This window comes from Gossypium hirsutum, chromosome D08, assembly GCF_007990345.1.
Source record: "Gossypium hirsutum isolate 1008001.06 chromosome D08, Gossypium_hirsutum_v2.1, whole genome shotgun sequence".
NCBI classification, from domain to species: Eukaryota; Viridiplantae; Streptophyta; class Magnoliopsida; order Malvales; family Malvaceae; genus Gossypium; species Gossypium hirsutum.
The window spans coordinates 68619937-68636184 of record NC_053444.1 but is presented as its reverse complement, the minus strand read 5'-3'; the positions used below and the strand labels follow the sequence as shown (position 1 = coordinate 68636184).

The window sequence follows — 16248 nt, the reverse complement described above, 5'->3', positions numbered from 1 at the left end:
AGGAGGTGTGTTTAGAGATCATGATGGCATTGGGAAGTGTGGGTTTACTATGCGGATTGAGAAAGATTCAGTATTCAAAACTGAGGTAAGAGCTATCTTAGAAGGTCTAAACTTAGCATCGACATTTGGTTTTAGGCAACTAGAGTTGGAGTGTGATAATGTTTTAGTTGTAGAAAATATTTTAGTTGATGGTGTGGGAGCTAATATGTTATTTGAGTTGCGCTTGATTAAGCAACTTTTATGTCGTGATTGGAAAGTTTGTCTTCGACACATCCCCAGTGAACATAATAAAATAGCTAATTTGATGGCTAAATTTGGCAAATGGAATTTGTAATGACTCAAAATTCACGGGCACCGAAAAAGTACATTATCGGGTCTCAGTCTTAGCAAAATGGGTTCATAAATAATTATTAGGAATATTTGTGAGTCTAATAGTGTGTCTAATTAAGTTTTAATTAGGTGAATTTAGCTTAATTAAGAGTAATTAGGAAAAAGGACTAAATTAAATAAGGGGCTAAGGTTGAATTATAAATTAAAAGAAAATAGAAAGGGGCCAAAATGGAAATTTTGCCAATTAACATAAGTGACGCGGCTTAAGCCGTTAAAATCTTAGTATTAATTATTATTAAGGTTTTATATTAAATTATAAATTATATTAATTATTATATTATGAAATAAATAAATTAAGACATGACAAATGTAAGGTGCTAAGTGGTACATGTGTAATATGTGAATATATATACATTTGTATATGATTTATTTACTAAAAACTTAAGTAAAAAGATGTTTATAACATTAATTAATATTATTTAATAATAATATTATTATTATAATATTATATTTATGCCAAATGTATGATGATTAAATAATACATGTGTAAAAAGATAAATATATACAATTGTAATATTTATATTTGTATATTAAATAGATATTTATTATTTAAAAGATATTTATTAGATAAATAATTAAATTATAAGATTTTTATGTGATTAATAAATTAATTTGTGACAAGTATAGGGTACAGATTAAGTACAAGTGTAAAAAAATATATGTATACATTTGTAATATATGTATTAGTTATTAATTAGATATTTGTTATTGTTATTGTTATTGTTAATTAGTGTATATATATATATAAGAAATGAAAGAAATGAAAAAAAAAATAGCAGAAGCCATTTCGAAACAAAACAGGAAAAATAAAGAACGAAAAGGAAAAAGGAAAAACTAAGGGTTTAACGTTTAAAGCTTTGATTGCTAGCAAAAAACCCGAAGCATCGGCATCGAAAAGAAAGGGAAAAGTTGTCGAGGAGTAATCTAACAAATTCGGGTCAATAGGAGTCCAGAGTCCCGGTCTAGCATCCGAACAATCCCGACTCCAGCACAAAATTTTTTGTAATGTTTTCTTCCTTAAATGAAAGTGGCATGTACATAGGTGTTGTAATGGTCACTTTAAAATGTTATATAATTTTGGTTGTAATGAATGATATTTGGTGTTTTGGTACTAAGTTTAATAAAATGGTATGACAAATTTGGTAAGTTTGGGCAATAAATTTAGAAAGAAAAATGAATAAAGTTAAATAGTAAGATTTTATATGATTTTATGAATGTAATTTGATTATATGGTTAAGTCAAAGTTATAGACATGATTTAGGTATATTAAGTGCGCAAATGTCTTGGTTGAAAGATTGGTTTTGGATTGCATTCGGTTTGAAAATTGCAGGGAATGTTAGATATTTGTAAATGGGTTATATTGAGTTCGTACAAAAAAAAAATTCCCCGAGCACCTGAATTAGTCCTGAATCACTCCTAACTCGTATTTAGGACCTTGAGGGTCCATCTAAGGGACTTTAAGATCATTTTATATTATGTTTGATAATTAATTGGTAAATTGTAAATTATAAATTGTCCGATAGATTCGGTAATGCTCCGTAACCTTGTTCTGGTGGCGGTTTAGGGTTAAAGGGTGTTACAGAATTATGATGAGATGTAGATATTTGAGGAGATCCCCTCCGTATTAAAGAGCTACTCAAGGGTGATCTCTATCATATGATTGATTCTTCTAGTTAATTTGTTTTTTGCTTTCGCTTTATAGCTGTTTCTTGTTACAAAAATAAATAAATCCATGAATTAAAATTCAAACTACTTTCTTTTTTGATCTTCAATATTGACCGTTAGATAGATTTGTATCTAAGGTATGTTTTTCTACTTGTCGATGAGTATCAATCCACCATATCGATTGTTCAATCATTTCTTGGAGCTTGCTAACCGAACTTAAAAAAAAAAAAACTAAAAGCCCAATGACTAAAATAAATACTTTTGAATAGTTTAGTGACCATTATGTAACTTTTTAGACTTAAGTGACTAAAACATAAACTTACTAATAGTTTAATGACCTTAGGTGAATTTACCCTAAAAATTTTGAAGAACATAGCCCTTTTTACAATGGATTAGGGTTCGTTAGTAAAGGCCCAATCAAAGATATGGTCCATTAATATTGATAAACGAAAACGACATCGCTTAACCTTATGTAGAAAGTTATGCAAATTAGGGTTTCGTCTTCCTCGTTTTTATTCAAAGCTCCTTTCTCTTCATTCTCGTTTGCCTTCAAAACACCATCAAGGTTTCTCTCTTTTTCTCTCATTTATTTTCTGTCTCTTACTGTTTGGTTGCCGAGAAAACCCAACGAGGAAATGGTTTTCTGATTTACCGTTTTCATTGATTAAGACCTGGTTTTAAAGTGATAATTTGGTGATTAAATGCAGGTAAGGATTAACGCCAGAAAGATTTCAAAATGGTTGAGAAAACAAGGGGAAGAAAGGAAGAGGTGGTGACCAGAGAATACACCATCAACCTTCACAAGAGACTCCATGGCTGGTAATTTAACTGCTGATTCTTTTTTTTTTCTTTTTTTCCCCTTCAGTTCATTGTATGCCGGTTTGGTTTAAGTAGCTTCTCGCTTTCAAATTTATTTACTTATTCATTACTATTTTTCAATATCTCAATGATATTTTATCAACCCAATTGTTAACTTTTACATCCAGTTGTTTGTAATTAGTGGGTTAGCTGTTATTGTAATCAAGAATTTTAGTTGGATGCACAACTTTTGTATATTGTGTAGTTTTTAATTTCATTTTTCGCGTTATATAGATTGTGAGACGTTTTTGTAGTCCCCTTGTGCGGTGCTTGACATCGTGTTTTACTTTTTTTTCTTTTGTTTTCATGATTGCATTGGATGAAAGTATTATCAATGTCTGCGTTTGTGAAAAGAGATTTTGGTAGCTATGTCTTGATTCCAAGTACTATATGATTATAGCACTAAATAAGCGTGTTGAATGTACCTTTGAGGTCCCTCTATTATAGGGACCTGATCAAATTAGTCCCTCTATTATTAAATGGATCAATTTAGGTCATGTACTATTAAAAGGAATCAAATAATCCCAAATTGGAATAGAGTTGATACCATTAAAACTTTTATGGTTCTGTAAATGGAACCTTTCATTTTGAATTGAACTATAATTGAAAAAAATAATTTTCATGATACTTTTATATAGTGAATGTTAACTCAATCACAATTTGGACTTATTTGATTCTTTTTAATGGTATAAGGATTAAATTGATCCATTTAATAATAAAAAGGACTAATTTGATACAGTCCTTATAATACAGGGACCATCCAAGTACTTTAACCAAATGATCATCCCATGGAGGGAAGTAGCTTATGTTATTCCAACTCTTCATTTTTCTTAGCAGCGACGCTTGCATTAGAATCCAAGGAACATAGACAGTAGCTTTATGATTATAGCACGAGGGAAGTAGCCTATGTTACTGACTCTTCATTTTTCTTATATAGTATCTCTACCAGATGCATACCCGAACAAGGGTTCAAGGATATGATCCTCTTGAGGACTATCCAAATGCATGAAAACTTATGGGGAAAAAAATCGAACATAACCATGTACGACACTCGTATTTCAATCCAAGGAACATTAGACATTAGCTTTATGGATTCCATTGGTGGTGACTGGCAAAAGTTTTTGAGTAACTTATTGTGTTAAACTTTGAAACAGCACATTCAAGAAGAAGGCTCCCAAGGCTATAAAGGAGATCAGGAAATTTGCCGAAAAAGCCATGGGGACAAAGGATGTACGAGTCGACGTGAAGCTGAACAAGCACATATGGAGCCGAGGGATCCGAAGTGTCCCAAGAAGGATTAGGGTTCGTATTGCTCGGAGGAGAAACGATGACGAAGATGCAAAGGAAGAGCTCTACTCTTTGGTAACTGTTGCTGAAATCCCAGCTGAAGGACTGAAAGGCTTGGGCACCAAAGTCATTGACGATGATGATGAGTAATTTATTGGTTTTCTTTTAGTTTATGAAAACTTTTAAAATTTTGTTTGAGACCGACAACTTTATCATTAGAATTTTTTGGGTTAAGTTTTGTAGTAATTTCTTGTGAGACATTAAAGTTTTCCTCGTATATTTGGGTTCATTGTTGTTAGTCTTTTAAGCTTTAATTGTAGTGGAAATTACATATACAAATAGTGATGGGCCGGGCGGGACGACCGGTTTTTTGTCTGCCCCAATTCCGACCCGATATACCCCAATATAATTCAACTTCAACACGATCCGAAATTAAATATTGATTTATTTTCAGTCCGATCCATATTTATATTTTTATTAAAATAGAATAATAATTTTAATATTTTATTTTTAATGATTATATTAATTGTTTTTCGTATGATTGTGCTAGAGTAAAAAAATTAATATAATTTTTATTATATTTAAGGAATAGTGTGCATTTTTCGTAAATTTCTTGACCTTAAATGGAAAATTAGATTCATCGTGTCGAATCAAATCAAAACTCGTTGAATTTAATTTTTTTTTGTCATCTTTAATTTTAGACATGAGTATTTTTAAATTACATAAAATAATTCAAATGGCAAATGTTTGATTTCGGTAGATCGGATTTTTGTTTGAAAAATAATTGAATTTTTTTAAAGAAAATGTTTTTATTATTTATGATTTAGTAATTTGTTTACCAACCATGCTAGCTACTTTTAAAAAAATTATTTAAAGATCATCCATGATGTTAAATATAAAGTGATGCTCAAATTAGTGTTGGTTGAAGCAACCATTTTTAGCCATAAATTCCATATCATCAAGCCATTTCTCAAGCAGCCATTTACACATATATTTCACATAAGCTTCGGCACAGTTCATGTCATCCTGCAAATGCACCCGGTCCTCAACTGAACTTCCATGTGAATGTTTTTAGACCTTACAAATGAATGTAAAAAAGGAGTATTATGAACTATTGCTAGAGTGCCATACATACCTGAAGATCTGCAAATGCTATTTCGGGTTCCACCATCCAAAACTCAGCCAAATGCCTTGATGTATGAGCCTGTTCAGCTCGAAATATCGGTCCAAACGTATACACGTTACTGATAGCATAAGCATATGTTTCAATCTGTAGTTAACCAGAAACCGTCAAAAAAGCTTAACGGGCGAAAAAGTCTTGAGTGTAATCAATCTTGCCATCCTTTTGGGGGATCCCAGGTTTCAAACTAGATCTCTCATCCAGCTTTAAGAGGCTCTCTTTCGCTTTGTTAAGTTCCACAACCGAAGCGCCGGTATCGGCCTTGCTTGCTTTAGCATCTTTGAGTTGCTTAACAGCCAATCCTCTCTCACTCACAAGTTGCTTAGCGGCTTCCATATCGGCCTCCAATGGAGGAGGGTTTTTTAATTAGATCTTTCTCCAGCATTTCAGCTTCACTGATCAAAGTTGTAACTTGGAACATTTCACCAGCACCCTCACAATCACTGGTGGTTATAATTGGAGTGTGCACATAAAGGAAATGGTGTTCTTGGAAGAAAGAATGGGTAGCGAGAGCAAGCGCATTCCGTATTTGAGCAATGACGGCAATCTGAATCAGTATATAATTTAATAATGATCACACAATAATAAACATGCCAAGAGAAAATATTTGCTAAAGCATTGTATTGCTGAAAAAACCTGTTATTTACAACTACAATGAAAGTAAATATATATTATCGTAAATTTGTCCTTTGTAACAGAATGGAGAATAGAGAAAGAACGTTGCAGCAAACTTGCGACGTGGCTGTATCACACAGCTAATAGGCTTGCAACGTGGCTGTGATATACAGCTAATACACAACAAATAGCTGTAAGCCTGTAATGATCGTGTTTTAGGACGTCGCCCTGCATCACTCTATGCACTGAGATTCGATCATTATCCCGTATGCGCTCACATCAAAGGTACTGTAATTTTTGGACATAAACTGGCCCCTCTTGCAGGTGGTTCGAGACTTTGATGGAAGCACACACGGGATGACAACCGAATCTCAACTCATAAGGCAACATGTCATTTAGCAAATACCATACATGTTACCTACGTCACTCAAGCTCGAGTATGAGTGCCGCATATATTATGTGCTCCAATACAGGTATGATGTTTTTTCATGAAAATGGAAAATAGTTTAGAGGCCATATCCCCCTATTCATGTGTAAGCATGTAATGATCATATTTCAAGACATCGTCCTGCATCACCATATGCAGTTACATCAAAGGTACTGTAATTTTTTGACACCAACTGACCCGTCCTGCAGGTGGTTCGAGACTTTGAAGTAAGCAAACGCGAGATGATGACCGAATCTCAACTTGTAAGGCAACATGTCATTACAGTAGCAAATACCATACATGTTATCTATGTTACTGGAACTTGAGTATGAGTGCAGCATATGGTATATGCTCCTATACAGGTATGGTCTTTTTTCGTGAAAATGGAAAATCGCACCAACATTAAATATTTCACAAAATATTTTGTGTATTATGATAAATCATGAAAAATAGAAACATTAACTCAATTCTTAAATTGACTAAACTACTCTTATATGGTTTCTAATTGAACTGTTCGGTGTTGACTTGTTCTGAAAATTGATAAGTATTTCAAAATTTTAAGCATTTTCTTAAGGAAATACTAAAGATTCAGTTCGTTCCAAAAGGGAAACGATGAGGGATTCAAATTGATTTAGAGATTGATACCGTGTTGGTTCGAGATCGAAGATGAAGATGATCCCTCAAAAATTAAAGCGTGAGCTTCGTTTTCGGTATCGGATACTTAGCCGGATCCACCTCACCAATATGGACCACCTTTTCGACCCGAAGCTCAATCCTCTGCTTCGTCCCTTCAGGCGGAACCTTCAATATTCCATCAACCACTACGCAAGTGCCGGTCGCCACCAGCTTACTGAGAACAGCCACGCCCGCATCCATAGTCACCTGCAAGTTCGCCGGACACGCACCGTCGTTCAGTTCCAAGAACCTTTCCCTTGCTCTCTCCCAGTCTTCAGTCAACCACCGGCGCGGACACGTTGCCCCGCGAGGCCAGCCCCACCGTCCGGCCGGCCAACGATGGACCGGATCAAGACACGGTAAGAGAATGCATGGTTCTCAACGGATCCGGTCAAATTCATCGCTGCTATCCGGTCCGCCGCCGCCGTTGCCTGATCTGTTCCCGCCATTCGCTTTTCTGAGCTGGAAAGATTTAAGGCTTTCGAAATTAGAAACTCGCGATAAAGTTAAAAACCCTAAAAATGAATTTTGTATGCTGTAAGGGATGATCTGTAGGAGCTAGTACTACAGTAATTCTGATGTATTCCCATGAGTCTTTCGTTTCAATATTTGGCTCTCTGCACGTGTCTTCTTTTTATTGGGTGGTTTAAAAGGACTCGTGGAATATTTGTCTGAAACAGAGAGATTGACACTCAGTTTCTTAAGGCGGCGCATTACTTTAAGACAGGATTTCCTTGCTGACGTTGTTAGAATCTTAGTGTTCGCAAAATGTCAAACTTTTTGACCAATATTTTGTTATTTATTTTTCTAATTTCCACTTATTTCTATTTTAAACATATTTTTAATATATTTTTTAAAAAGTGGAATTTAATTGTAGTGTAATTGGATAATGATTCTTTTTTTTTTAGATATGTAATTTTAAAAAATAGATTTTGCTAATGGATTGTGCTGAGCCACTCTTCAAAACTTACTATACTAAATAATATAAAATCTCAATATCTTAAAATTAAATAAATAAATAAATTTGTTAGAAAATTTCTTAAATGCATATTTATTTTAAAATTGTAAATAATCATCTAATTAAAAACTTAAGTTAATTTTAAAAATAATTTTGGGGTAAATAAACCATTCCTTGAAAATAGATGGTGAGAAAAAAAAATGAAAGATGAAAAGGAGGGTATGGGAGATAAATAAATTTAAGTATTATTTAATTTTATTGATCTTTCATATTTTTCTTATTTTATTTCAATAAATATTGTTGAACACTTTTTTTAGAAAAAAATACATGAATTTTAATACTCAATTATATTAGGTACGAATAAAAACTAAATATAATGTTTTGAGTCTGACTTAGGAATTTGTAACTAAATATAAAGGTGAAAATTTGCTATTAGTCTCTCTATTATATATTATATATAAGTTTTAGATTTAATCTTTATATTTTAATTTGATTAATTTAGTTTATGTATATTTTAAAATGGTCAATTTTAATCTCTATACTGTTAGTTCTGAAATTTCAATCCTAACCTAAAATGATAGTAGTTAAATTTGTTTCATTAAATTTTGTTATTAATTTTTATTATGCGTAAAGTTATAAATTTAATTTATATTCTCCTTTTAGATTATTCTTAGTCCTTATACTTTTTGAATTTTAAAACTTTAGTTAAACCCATTAACTGATTTTTTTTTGTGTATAATAATATGTAAGAAGAATAAGCTGACATCAAAGGTGAAGCTAGATATTTTTTAGGGGTAATTATAAAATTTCCGAGAGATCAGAATGTATTTCTATCATGTATTAATTTATAATTCCATTATTTTTAAGAGATTAAACATATTTTATTCATATCTTAAGGGGCAAAGTACAATTTTATTGTAAATTAACTTGTAATTTTATTATTTCTAAAGAGATTGAAATGAAAATTTCCGTTTTAAGGAATTAACTTTTAATTTTTATTTTATTATAATCCACTTAAAAACGAATTTATAATAAATTTAAGTTTAACAAATTATTAATTGAATTTGTAATTCTAAATTCGAAAAATAAAAGACTAAATTCTTTCGAATAAAACTGACAACTAACATTCAAACAAATAAAGCGCAGTGAAGATATATAACCGTCAGTGCGCGCCACGTTGAAAACCAATATCCGACCTTTCCCAGACATTTCTTTTCAGTTTTTTTATTTCACAGATTTCTCAACTCCCAAATCCCTAATTTCTCAATTTTTACAGATTAGGTTAGATTCCCCCCTTTTGCATTATTCTTTTTTTCTTTACTTACTCTTTTAACTCTTTTCTTTTTGCTGTTTTCTGGTGATTGATTATGTAACAGCTTATATATATGATCGTATTGGTGATTGTTGTTAAGCAGAATATCAGGTGTTTTAATTCGCGGAGAGGTAGCTATGTTTAAAGGGATTTTTGGAAAAACCAAGCCGGAAACAAATGCTCTAACCACGTTAGACAAATTAAATGAGGTATTTCCTCGATGTTGTACTTTTTTTTCCTTTAATCGGGAAATAAGTTGTTTGTTTGTTGCATTTCTTTTTTGCGTGAACTGTGTGATTTGAAATTTGCATTTGGTGATTTCGGTGGGTTGATGTTATAGTTTCGGGATTTGTTTGAAAGAACTGAGTTGCTAGCTGATGAATTAATGGGAAATAATATGATAATCCTTTTGGTGAATTACTGAATCGATTGATTACATTTTGGATCGATAAAAATTAATGAACTTATGAAGTGGAATTAAATTTAGTTAAAAAAATACATTCAGTAGAGTCAGTTGATCACTTTAGTAATTGGCCATTTTCAGAGGATGATAGTTGTTTACTTTGGTTGATGACTTGAAGGTGAAACTTTTCTTTTAATGCTTCCTTTGATGAGAGTATTACTTTTTCCATACATCTTAATACTAGAGTTAGCAATAAACTAATTACACTTGATAATTTTTAGCTACTAATATAACTTGTTTTCAGCAAAGGGAAGGGAAAACTTTTTTCTTATTTTGTGGAGGTCTTATTTTATGTTATAACAAATTGTTTTAATACTTATGCAATAATTAAGCTTTTACTTGTGTCAATACACCAAATAACCAAACGAGGCATGTACTAGTTTTCGGGACAGAAAAACTGATTAATAACTGAATTTTGTTTCTTAAAACTTACTAGCACAATTTATCAAGTAAAGCCTATTAGATAAAAGGAATGTTGTGTATGCTTATTCCATGCCAGTCTCACTAGAAGATGGAATATGATCTTTTCTATAAGGTTAGAAATTTGGGTTTATTGGTTGTGTGTTGGAGATGCTCAAACTCCAGAACTGTAATCATAATGCTAAATCCAGCAGTTTTTATTTTGCACGGTGCTGCAAGTCACATTTATTTGTTTCAAATGATTGAATTATGTTGTTTCTCTTCTACGTTTTGCTTAAAATGAGCCCTATATCGGTTTCCATCATGTAGACCCTTGAAATGCTTGAGAAAAAGGAAAGTGTGCTTCTGAAAAAGACTGCTGCAGAGGTTGAAAAGGCCAAGGAGTATGCCAAAGGGAGAAATAAGAAAGGTATGATTGCAATATATATACACAAATGGTTAATGTTTTTCCTTGTTTTCCATCTTTTTTTCTATTGAAAAAAATTTCTTTGTGAATTATAGTAGTTTTTATGCTTTGTTTCTTGATGCTTGTATATAAATATGGGATATATTGTAGGATGTAAAATTCTTTTCTCTCGCAACAGTATAATGTGATGGCTTCTAGCTTACTCATGTTGGAGCTTCATTTTAATTAGTCATATATTTTTCAGTTATTATAGTCGATGTTTAATTATTCATCCATAACAACCCCCCTAGGGGTATAATCGAGCCAAGCCGAGCTTGAATACTGGCAAGCTCGAGCTCGACCACAAAATTCGGAGCTCGATACTTGACTCGAGCTTAATTGAACATTTATTTTTAGGCTCGAGCTTGATTAAGCTTGTTTATCTATTTTGTACTCAAACTCAAGCTTGATTAAGCTTGTATGTATTCAAGCTTGAGCCCGAGCTCAACTTGATAATTTTACTTAGGGTTAATAATACATATTAAGGGCAATAACATAATTTAATAATATAAAAATATTAAATATGAAAAGCTTGATAAAGCTCCCAAGCCATTCGCGCAGAGTATTACTAAGCTTGAATTCAGCTTAATTGATAACTCAAGCTCAGCTCCATAGTTACCGAATCGAGTTCTTGTTTTTTCTCGAGTTGAACTCAAGTAGCTTGTGAGCACCAATTTCTTATTTACACATTGAACCCCTCCCCCGTGCCCCCTTACACTTCAATTCTCAAAATGAAGGAAAGACCAAATGAGAATGAAGATGCCCCCAAAATAAAAGAAATAACACCCTGATGTTTTATAGCATTGCAAGCTTCATTTTGGGGTCTTTTGGTTCAATCACTGTCAGCTCGTAATGTTCTTTGGACATTGAGTGATGATCTGATGCAGATTAACATTACCATGCTAAAATATGATGCTGGGTTTCTAATTTATCATGTGCTCATGTCATGTGAAGGTTTAACAATCAAAGATCCTCCGGAAGAAAATTTTAAATAGATCATTTGAATTATGAGTTAATTTAAAACCATGTTATGCAGTTTGATTGCCATATTTATATCGTTTACTTAGTATTCATTATGCTACTCTATGCAGCGGCTATACAGTGCTTGAAGAGGAAGAAACTGTATGAACAGCAAATCGAACAGCTTGGGAACTTTCAGCTTCGTGTTCACGATCAAGTAAGCTCTGAATTTTGTTAATTTTTTAGTGCTTTAACCGTGTCCTGAAGGCTTTTTTGAGTTTTTTTCCATTTCATTGATTGTTCTATATCAACTTATACAGATGATAATGTTAGAAGGTGCCAAAGCCACAACTGAAACTGTGGATGCATTGAGAACTGGAGCATCTGCGATGAAGGCGATGCAGAAAGCAACGTATGTAACTGACATATTTTTACTGTTAGGCTAAAATTTTTCTTTTATGCTTTTCTTCATTGTACTTGTCCCTTTGCATTGCCATTTACTGAACGTGTGCTGACTTGGAATTTAGCACTTTTTTTCAACCTTCATGAAGCTAGGGCAGTGTCCAGTTCTCACTATTTTACTCAAAATGGCTTTCGTACAGTAGCATAGATGATGTGGACAAAACAATGGATGAGATCAACGAACAAACCGAGAACATGAAACAGATTCAGGAAGCACTATCAACTCCTATCGGAGCTGCGGCTGATTTTGATGAGGTTATAACTTTCTGATGCACTCTCATTTTTTCCTCCATCCTATCATCGGTGTTCATAAATACCATGTCCGGCACTTATATGCATCTTAACAATTGAGTCCGAAACTTTTGATATCGTAGGATGAATTGGAAGCTGAACTCGAAGAACTTGAAGGTGCTGAATTGGAAGAACAGCTTCTCCAGCCTGCAACAACTGCCCCGGCAGCACCAGTACAGGTGCCTGCTAGCAGTCAACCAGCTCGACCCGTTCCTCAAAAACAGACAGCCGAAGAAGATGAACTCGCTGCATTGCAGGCTGAGATGGCACTTTAAGGTAAGTCATTCTAAGTTCAGTTTAACTCTATGGGGGAATCACATATAGAGCTTTAAAACATGGCTAAATTACCTGATAGTGTAGGTCACCATTGCATCCACAATGCCATAAACATTTGTATTATTAAATCATCTTGAAATTTATGTGCATGAAACTAAACGAATCCCCCCCTTTTCTGTATTCATAACCTCCTTTCCCTAACAATTTATTAGTCCCCAAACAGTTTTAAAATATCATTAAACACTAATATAAATTATGTTATTTAGCTTTTTTTTTTCAAAATGTTTATATTTAGCATTTGTATTTGATATATATTCAAATATGACTACAATAAATAATCCGTAAATACACATACTAAACCTGAGATTTCAAAGATCTCATCATGACCTCAACTTGATTCATTGGCAGGTTTTAATTATTTTAATTTTAATTTATTTGTCATCAGTTGAAATTTTAGTTCATTAACTTGTATATTAGATACAATTCATTAAATTTTTTTCATGTGATGCTATGAAACATCCACGATGTAAATGAAAAAAAATTCATGTAAAAAATATATTTATGGATAATTGGAATTTGGAATAATAGATCAAACTTTTTTACTAAAAATTTTAAAATCTAGTACTTTTCTTTTAATTTTTTAAGTACTTTTTGTATATTTTACACATATATTCATTTTTGGGGGGTCAATATATTAAAGAATTTGCTAGCTAAGGCAGCATAAATGGTGATGAACGGCTAGCTGCCAATTTTAGTGTTTCTACCACTAGTATGTATTTTCATTTAAACCCATTTATGATGGTGAATGAATGCATTATTACTGAAAATATTTTGATTTATAAAAATATAATTATTGAACTTTTTATATCTTTCAAAATTGAAATAAAGTAAAAACTGATGAATTTTAGTAAAAAATAAAGAAAAATTAACCCTACGATATTTCATTCTTGTTCATATAATATATATAAAAGTACGAGTTTAAAAAAAATTAATTGTTGAGAATATTTTTTATCATATTATTAAATTAACATCTAAATATAATTATAATTTAATTTAAAATAATTAAATAATTTTTATAATATATATTTATGATGATATTCGTCCCAATTAATTTTAGTATGGAGACTCTTTTAAGTTTGTCAAATTTAATTTACGTAATTCATAAATATATTAATAATATAATATATTTATATACTTCAAGTTTTTGATAAAGGAGTAAATATGATATATATATATATATATTTATAATATTTTTATATCAAACAAAACTATTGAGCTTTAATTTGAATAGAATTTTAAATATAATATAAATAAAATATTAAAGTAATATATTAATTAAATTTTAAGTTTAGGTCTATAAATAACATTCAGTAGTTAGTTGTATTCAATTAAAAGATCAAAAGAATGGAGAATTAAATCAAATTGAGGTTCTTTAAAAAGTAAATATCAAATCATATTTGAACAGAAAGATGAAAGGCTATTTTAGTTGATGATGAGAATGATGAAACTGTTTTTTTTTTTTAATTTGTTTATATTGTAGGAAGCAGTCATTCTTAAAATTGTTTATTTATTTATTTAGGTTTATTTCGAAAAAGAGAGTTAAATAACAATTATTTTTAATCATTATTATATGTTTATTAATTTAATGTAAATATATTTTTATATTTATCATGAACTAATATTATAACTTTTGCATGTTGTTTTAGTTTTTTTTTAATTTAATATTATAATTTACAAGTCCAAAATAATTAATTACATTGAAAGTCAAATGTTGATTGAAAATAATGAAGAGCCAATAGATTGCAGAAGGTCAAGATAGAAAATGATGACGGGAATGGTAGGTTGAAGTAAAAGATTAAACTAACAAATTTAAATATATTTGTAATATTATTAGTATTTATTTTTATTTTTATTTTATTTTAATTTTTTAGAATGTTGTTTTTTAATTTGTCTAGATATACTTTTATTTCAACTAGGATGTTGAAGTTTTTAAAAATATCTTTAATTTTTTTTTTATAATGCAATCAGATTATTTAATATCTCAATATTTGTTCTAGTAATGAAAATAAACTATTATAAAATTAAAAAATATATTGTGTTCTAGATAGCTAAGTTGATTTCGAGCACTAATTTATTTGAATTTATTTTTTTTAATTAATAACATTATTATTTGGTTTTAAATTAAGAAAAAATAAATATAAAATAATAAATAGTTTTTAATATTAAAATTAAAATTTTTAATTAAAAGTTAATTCGATAATTGTAATGCATTAAAATCGTAATTAATTTTATCTATTATTAGTCTGCATCCAAATTAAATCAAAATCTAATTTTAAAATACTTTTTTATTTACATAAATTTTCAAAATAAAATTGCTTTACTTTTATTCAAATCCATAATAAGTGTTAATAGTAATATCTTAAATTATACTTTTATTATAATTTAAATTATTCAATTTAATCAATAATAAATATCTTATTATTTTAAATTATTTTTATTTAAATCGATATTAGTTCTATTATCAAATGACAAAAACACAAAATAGATACAAACACACAAAAAAACGTAATATACAAAGAGGGTGGTATTACATGAAACATTTATTCTATAATAAAAAAATAACATTATTATTTAATATATTAATAAATCATTAATTTATTCGTTGATTTTGTAGAGATTAAAAAAATTAAGATTGAAGAGTAAAATGTATAAATTTGCAGTATATCCGTACTTTGAACATTGTAAAGATATATTTTTTAATATATATAATTACTCAATTATGATTTGAAATTCTTTTTGTTTTTTTAATATTATATAAAAATTATTTTATAATAATTACGAAATAAAATTATTTAATTAAATAATAAAACATAAACACGTATTTTCACGCACAACGCATGTGATACCAAAAACTAATAGATAAAAATAGCCATGTTTTAATGTACATTTAAAATATTAAAATTACAATTTTTATCATAAAATTGAAAGTTCAAAAATCAATGGAGTCATTATTATATAGATTACGATCCAAAAGCAAATAACTTTAAATTATATATTTTTAAAAGAAATACAAAGCAAACGCAAACAGTAAAAATTATTAGTTTAATTTTGGGTAAATTGTATTAGTAGTCACCTAACTAATCGTAAATTTCCTTTTTATTTCTCAACTATGAAATGTTACAAAATGTTCACTCAAATATTCAATTTTACCTTCTTTGGTCACCAACAACTAATTGTGGCATCTTTTAAAATTGTCATATTAGCAACTTTAACTTTCAACATTTATAAATAACGAGTGAAGTCTTGATTCTAAACAAATTTAACTCTCAACATTCACACAATGTTTTTTTTTTTGTAGTTTTGCCTTTCTTTGTGACATTGAGGATTAATTTTAAAAGAATGAAAAAAATAAATATTATTATCTTGGATTTTAGGGTATTTCAATTTTTTGCATATTTTCAATCAAAATTATTTGATAATTTTTTTTTTAGCTTTTTAGGTGGAAGGGTCACAAAAAAAAAGGAAAGCTGCAAAAAATAACAAATTACACAATGTGCAATTGTT

General features: G+C 30.1%; 2 protein-coding genes and 1 pseudogene across 3 annotated transcripts; 2 read left to right on the top strand and 1 right to left on the bottom strand.

Annotated features, from left to right (window-relative positions):
• The first annotated feature begins 2470 nt into the window (after positions 1–2470).
• Positions 2471–4489, top strand: LOC107932791 (60S ribosomal protein L31). 2 transcript variants are annotated; one of them, XM_016864887.2, is made up of 4 exons: positions 2514–2620; positions 2763–2874; positions 3851–3955; positions 4068–4489. In XM_016864887.2, exons 2-4 carry the CDS (start codon positions 2792–2794, stop codon positions 4348–4350), a joined length of 471 nt encoding a protein of 156 aa, XP_016720376.1. In that variant the 5' UTR covers positions 2514–2620; positions 2763–2791; the 3' UTR covers positions 4351–4489. The 2 variants fall into 2 exon arrangements, with proteins under 2 accessions (XP_016720377.1, XP_016720376.1); XM_016864888.2 differs by lacking the exon at positions 3851–3955 and having other exon boundaries at positions 2471–2620.
• A 606-nt stretch (positions 4490–5095) lies between these two features.
• Positions 5096–7806, bottom strand: LOC107932838 (asparagine--tRNA ligase, cytoplasmic 1-like; annotated as a pseudogene).
• Positions 7807–9193: 1387 nt separating this feature from the next.
• Positions 9194–12949, top strand: LOC107932811 (vacuolar protein sorting-associated protein 32 homolog 2). The gene is made up of 7 exons (XM_016864911.2): positions 9194–9336; positions 9471–9576; positions 10560–10659; positions 11787–11872; positions 11976–12067; positions 12258–12372; positions 12492–12949. The coding sequence occupies exons 2-7, from the start codon at positions 9505–9507 to the stop codon at positions 12681–12683; spliced, it is 657 nt and encodes a 218-aa protein (XP_016720400.1). The 5' UTR covers positions 9194–9336; positions 9471–9504; the 3' UTR covers positions 12684–12949.
• The last annotated feature ends 3299 nt before the right edge of the window (positions 12950–16248 follow it).

Excerpts from the sequence above, each read along its gene's own strand:
- LOC107932791 (XM_016864887.2), top strand. The coding sequence starts at position 2,792 with ATGGTTGAGAAAACAAGGGGAAGAAAGGAAGAGGTGGTGACCAGAGAA. Across the intron at positions 2,875-3,850 it reads CACAAGAGACTCCATGGCTG|TATCTCTACCAGATGCATAC; the intron begins GTAATTTAACTG and ends TTTCTTATATAG. Across the intron at positions 3,956-4,067 it reads AAAAAATCGAACATAACCAT|CACATTCAAGAAGAAGGCTC; the intron begins GTACGACACTCG and ends ACTTTGAAACAG.
- LOC107932811 (XM_016864911.2), top strand. The coding sequence starts at position 9,505 with ATGTTTAAAGGGATTTTTGGAAAAACCAAGCCGGAAACAAATGCTCTA. Across the intron at positions 10,660-11,786 it reads CAAAGGGAGAAATAAGAAAG|CGGCTATACAGTGCTTGAAG; the intron begins GTATGATTGCAA and ends TACTCTATGCAG. Across the intron at positions 12,068-12,257 it reads AAGGCGATGCAGAAAGCAAC|TAGCATAGATGATGTGGACA; the intron begins GTATGTAACTGA and ends GCTTTCGTACAG.